Consider the following 6,527-nt stretch of genomic DNA (forward strand, 5'->3'; position numbering starts at 1 on the left):
CTGGAAGACAGCATTTTTCCGCTCGATTTTTTGTTCATTAGTGGCAAAGTTTAGCCTTTGTTTTCGTTCTCCCCCCGCTTCACTAGTCCATCCTTGGCGATGATCCCAAGATTCCGTTGGGATCAATGTTGGCTTTGCGGTGAGTTACTATTTATGATATCATCACACCAGAGGAACGGTAGCCGAACAACAACATGCACACCAGCAACCGTACGTAGGATCCCTCACAGTAACGCAGCAGTAGGCCTGGTGGCAAAATAAAAAAAGTTTCCCACCAACAACCCAGCACGCTGAGATACTGGGTCGAGACCTTACGTCATCACATCACCAATTTTTCGTTCTTGTTTGCTTCGAAATCTAACGATTGCATATGTTTAGGCATGGTTTATTACCGGGATGGATTATCGCCGCCACTATGCGCCAACAGCTTGATGGGACGACACCGCATACAAACGACAGGTCTTGGAACTGAGGGGAAAGGGATTTCGAATAAGGAACAAATAAATGTCGGGAAATGTTTCTCGCTGACAGTTGTTGATGTGGGCAACTTGTTGCCTGCGTGGTTTAACTCATGGAGTGAAATTGAAAAGAATTCGTTAAAAAATGGTATTGCTTTTTTCGTTACTAGTTTAAATCCGATAATTACCAAGGAGATTTCCCGTACATATGAAAAAGAATTGCCCCAACTAATATACGCTCCTTTCCTCTTTCTCGCAGGTACATCGATTTCCTCTACCGGGTTCTGTCAAACAACGAGCTGCCGCTGTTGGAGGAAACGCAGAAAAACCTGGCCAATTCAGGTGCCACCAGTAGCGCGTTGCAGTTCAACGGTAGTGGCATCTTGGCACACGAAAAACTCAGCTACCTGTTCAGTGTGTGGCGAATGGAGGGAGACTGGAGCAATGGGAGCAGCAGCACCGGAAGTTGCAGCGGTAAGGACTGATGGACCGCGGTGGACGGTTTCATTCACACTCACAACACACAAGTAGCCGGAAAGAAAGTATTATTTAGTGCTGTAAGGTACTGTTCCTAGTTGGCAAGAGTAAAGTAAAAACGGAGGTTGAATTCGGTTGACGATTCAATCGAAGGTTCGCCTAAATGTTTGTTGATAGAATGTATGTGTATCTGCGCACCGAGCGCCGAAGCAGCTTCGTCCAAAGAAACGCGGATTAAGTGTTAGATATTTCTCCTAAGAAATGAAAACTATTCCAAAAAAACAATTAATTAAGATAATATAAGTATAAGTAATAAGAGCTAAAAGCCAATCAATTTGACCTATACAAATGTGTTAAGTGTTGTTATGAACTACTGTAACTGCTGGGAGGATCATTCGTTTTGACCAGGTCAAAACCGAGTCGAGCCTTTGGAAACCAACTCTGTTCGATGAGGGACTGCGTATTGTTACTTTAGATGTGACTCTAATGTGCAACTATACCGAACTCCATTCGTAAGCATTTCCATTTTACTATCTATTTTCTCGTTCTTTTTCCTTTTATCATATGTTAAATGTGTAGTAGATAAGATTAGAAACTGGTTGAAACAGTCCAAAGATTGGACAAAATCAAAATAAATGTTATTTTCGGGGACTGAATGTCTTTGAAAATTTCAAATACCAGTACAAGATCTTGAGCAGTTATTTATCCGAAAGTTGGTGATAAAATGGTGGAAACGAAGCAAAACCCATACCTCTTCTCACTGCCTGATGAGTTTCAGAAGTTTTTTTTGTTGGAGACGAACCACTGCGACAAGTATTTAGATCTATTGTGATATAGTTTCAGAAGTTACGCCACAGTCTATTCGCCGTTTTTGGCACTACAATCCCTTCAACGAATAAAACGTCTATAATTTGACATCAACATATTTGCTTCGTTCTTAAACACCAATATAACTACATAAACAGATTGAGAATAGTGAAATACTCCTGTTTGAGCATAACAAAAACTCGAATTGAATTGTCGAACTATCATTTGAGCCAAGGCGTTGAATAAAGATGGCAGACACTGCTCTAATCAACGGCCTCTAATGGATAGGGTGAAGTTAGAAACAGGGCAGGAATAGGCTCTATTCCTTAAAGCAGGAGCGGATCTAGAAAAAAAATTCGGAGGGGGTCCAAAATTTCGGCTATGAAATGTTCATTGTACAATACCTAATATGTAATACACTCATTTAATTAAAATCAGTTTTGGTTATCGAATCTGGTTTGGAATGATTTTGAACTTAGAATAAATTTAAAATAGAAACTATTTCAAAATTTCTCAAAAAGTTAACCATTTTCGAGGGGGGTCCGGATCCCCCTGGATCCGCCACTGATTCTTTATGTTCAATATAAATGTATGTAGATGTGGAATTGTCTATCAGGTTTTACACCAACCGACATAACCCCACAAAATGAGCCGGATGAACTTCGTTTGACAATTCTCGGTGGTTTGTTTACGTGGAAGTTACGTGAGTTCGAATGTAACAGATGAGCACCCGTCGCACTCGAACTCACGCCACTGACAAAGTAAACAAACCACCGAGAATTGTCAAACATGAACTTCATTCATCATGAGACTCCGCAGAAAGGTTCTGGGCCTATAAACTCGGTCGCGGAACCTTGTCTTGCCAAACTATCAGCTGATTCGTTTCCTTGAATTCCACTGTGACCCGGCACCCAAAGCAAGCTTACTTCATTATTCCTTGCCAGTTGCTTAAGTAAAGTAATGCATTCCCATACTAACTTCGACTGACAAGTTGAGGCTTTTAAAGCATTAAGAGCTGCTAAGCTGTCTGAAAAGATACAGATCTTTGCAAATCTATATTTCCTCTTGAGACAGATATGCCAACACTCAAGAATTGCTTGAATCTCCGCCTGAAATACAGTTGGGTAGTGTCCCATCGGGATAGCTGTTCTTACCCCGGGTCCAAACACCCCGGCTCCTGTACTGCTACTCATTTTTGAACCATCCGTAAAGAAAACAATAGAGCCTGAACGGAGATTTGGCCCACCTGTTTCCCACACATGTCTGCTTGCTACAGTCACATTATAGGGAATTTCATGGTTTGCCTTCGTCTGCATCCAGTCTATTATTGAATGTGAAATAGGATGTATATTGAATTTTTTGAGGATTGTTAGATGTCCTGTCATATCTCCTTCTAAAATTTTTGTAGATCGAGTTAATTGCAAGGCACTTTTTTCTGCCTGCAATTCCACGAACTGATGAAGCGGTAGGAGATTTAGAAGAGCATTTAGAGCCACGGAAGGTGTGCTCCGAATCACCCCAGTTGTTGCAATACATGCTAGTCTTTGCAGTTTATTAATTTTTTTCTGAGCGGTCACCTCTTTAGTTTTAGGCCACCATATTAATGAAGCACAAGTTATTCTAGGCCTTACTATTGTCGTATAAATCCATTGAATCATTTTAGGCCGAAGGCCCCATTTTTTACCGTAAGTTCTTTTGCAAACCCAGAAGGCATTTGTAGCTTTAATAATTACCTGTTCCAGATGCAAGTTCCAATTAAGCTTGCTGTCCAGAATAACACCGAGATATTTAACTTCTTTCGAGAATTCAATTAGAACTCCATCTAGAGTTAAATGTGTTAATGAAACGGCCCTTCGTTTAGTAAACGTAACTATTGCTGTTTTTGAAGGATTAATGTTAAGATGGAGATTTTTACACCATTTAAGTGTAAAATTTAGTGCCGCTTGCATTCGGCTGGAAATTGTGCTTTCATACTTCCCCCGCACGATGATGCAGCCGTCATCAGCAAAACCAATTACCTCGAAACCGAGACCCTCTAATTTACACAGGAGATCGTCGACTACTAAAGACCACAATAAGGGCGATAAAACTCCTCCCTGAGGACAGCCCTTTTGTGATCGGATTACTAATCTTTCCTCTCCTAAATCAGCTGAGATCTCTCGGGTAGCGAGCATTACCTCAATCCAATCAATAATACATTTATCGAGACTTCTATTTTCCATAGCTGTCCGCATGGAACCATAGGAAGCATTATCAAATGCCCCTTCTATATCAAGAAAGGCTGCTAGACATAGCTCCTTGAATTGAAATGATTTTTCGACTTTGTTTACTAATAAATGTAATGCTGTTACAGTTGATTTCCTACTTTGGTAAGCAAATTGAATTTAGCTTAGAGGAAATCGCTTGAGACACGTAGACTTTATAAAGTCATCTAAGATTTTTTCCATTGTTTTAAGTAACACTGAAGATAAGCTAATTGGACGAAAGGCTTTGGGGGACCTTTTGTCCTTTTTTCCAGCCTTTGGAATGAAGGTTACCCGTACTTGTCTCCATGCTTTTGAAATATAGCCTAGAGTAATACTGGCTCTAAATAATTCAGTTATGTATGTACTTATTGTCTTTTTCCCTTGTTGAAGAAGTGCCGGAAATATTTCATCTTTACCCGAAGATTTAAATGGTTGGAATGAACCCAGTGCAATTAGACAACTGTGAAAACAAGACCAATAGATCAGTTACATATCAGGACCCCATTCCGACAATTTATCAAAAGTCCTCATGATGTTTACAACAACAGGTTATCAATCTATGGATCAGATAATTGATCAGATATTGAATTAAATCAGTCTGCATCAATAAATTTTCAACGTCAATCCAATATTTTTTTTTTTGGGTGTGGGGGGGGGGGGGTTGTATGGTGTAAACCCAAAACCTTCTCTTGGCTACGCCGTTATTTATTTTGCTTTTCATTTTCCGATATGTTTCAGATCGATCCGATGGTCATAAGTTAGAAAAATTGCAGTCAGAAGGTTCGCACAAATGAACATTTTTGCACTGATTAGTTATCAAGTTCCTTCCAGACAACTTGGAAGTGTTCGGTGATTATTTCTAGCGGTTGTAGATAGAGAAATGAAATACTAAATTCGTTTTATCGAAATAATGTTTGGCTAATTTCAATGGATTATTACTATATTGAACAATGAATAGGCGACAAAGAGTAATCCACAAACTACAAGCCATAACTTTTAAAGTATTCAAAATAGATATTTGAAGTCTTCAGTAAAGTTATTCGCAAAAGTAAGAGCTACAAATTTACTGAAGGCATCATTTCGATATATTCACTTCCAAGAAAATTTGTGAAAATATCTCACTCATAGGATTAATCAGCAAAAGCACAATACCAAAAGAAAGGGCATATTGCTTCCATTAAATTCTCCGAAGATACTATTGATCTACAATAAGCCGTTTTGGCGTTAATAATAAATTACATGTTTTTGGTCATATTTCTGGCAATGGGAAATGATAAAAATCTTTCGTCCGCCTTTAATTATAAATATCTCTTTTGATAAATGTCCGATTTCAACAATCTTTAGCTTGTTCGAAAGGTATTCGTTAAAGCTGTCTAAAAACATATAAATTGTTTATCTGTATTGTCAATTTCGGCAAATAATTCAAAAAAACTGCCGAAAACGCCATTTTTTACACATTCAAACATTCATATCTTGGAAACTGTTTCATAGACATTAGACGAATGAATAACGACAATGGTCCCAATATTTTTATATCTACAGCTCGTACCTATTCTTGGTCGCTGACAGCTGGATATTTTATGAAAAAGTGCAAGGAACAAGAATGATTCCATGACTACTACTCCACATTTTGAGAAATTAGCTCACATGAAAATTTCATTACCATGTTCCATGAAATTGTATATGATTAGGGCTATCTTCACGCAAAATAGTTGAATAATGTTTGATGACTTCGTGAACTATTTCACAAGCACGAAGCTTGTGACTACTAGACTAGATAAAATGAACCAGTTCACGACATGAATAACATTTTATAATTTTGTGATTTATTTCACGGGTACGCATGGTCAGTCGTGACTATTATACTAGAAATCATGAACGAGTTCACGAGTACATGAGTAATATTTCATGATTTTGGGAACTATTTCAGGAGCACGAATGGTAAGTTGTGTTTAATATATAATCATGAATTAGTTCACGAGGATCGAATGGATTCATAAATAAAATTCCGAGTATCGTGAAGTAGAGCACGAGAAAATATCCACAATGTTTTGATTCTGCGAACTATCTATGAATAATATCGTGAGTCAACTGAGAATAATGATCATAAAGTTGTGAACTAGTTCACGTACAGAAAACCGTTTTGGTAATGACAAGGAAACCGTTATTGAATTTTACAACACAAAAACTAATATTTCCACTAGTAAAAGCGTTATGAAGGCGTTACTGAAGCGAAATTGAACACAATTATGAAACACATGATTTTTGTTCATAGTCCTGTTTCGTAATGAAAAACCTGTTTTAATCCACCTAGCGGTGCAATTGTGCCTTTCTCATTTCTCTAAACTATGGCACGGAGACTTTTTATGTTCAACATAATTGTGGAAATGTCCATTACATTCTTACACTTTGCACTTATATACGATGGCATGCCAGCCACGAACTTGATGAGCTACGTTACGACGGTGAAACACTTGAAACAAAAAAATATCATACTTCATTAGCCTAATCAGCATTAGATCAATGTTATCTGCTTGCT

The 6,527-nt window shown here is 38.2% G+C and overlaps 1 protein-coding gene across 1 annotated transcript in view; it reads left to right on the forward strand.

Moving 5' to 3' along the window:
* The window catches only part of LOC131689552 (protein twist-like), a 48,014-nt gene extending 46,569 nt beyond the window's left edge, over positions 1 to 1,445 (forward strand). The window contains exon 2 of the mRNA XM_058974741.1: positions 718 to 1,445. Within this exon, the coding sequence (XP_058830724.1) occupies positions 718 to 943 (226 nt within the window). The 3' untranslated portion in view covers positions 944 to 1,445. The remainder of the gene's footprint in view (positions 1 to 717) is intronic.
* Positions 1,446 to 6,527: the final 5,082 nt, after the last annotated feature.

The sequence above is a fragment of the Topomyia yanbarensis genome, chromosome 3, assembly GCF_030247195.1.
Source record: "Topomyia yanbarensis strain Yona2022 chromosome 3, ASM3024719v1, whole genome shotgun sequence".
Taxonomy (NCBI): Eukaryota; Metazoa; Arthropoda; class Insecta; order Diptera; family Culicidae; genus Topomyia; species Topomyia yanbarensis.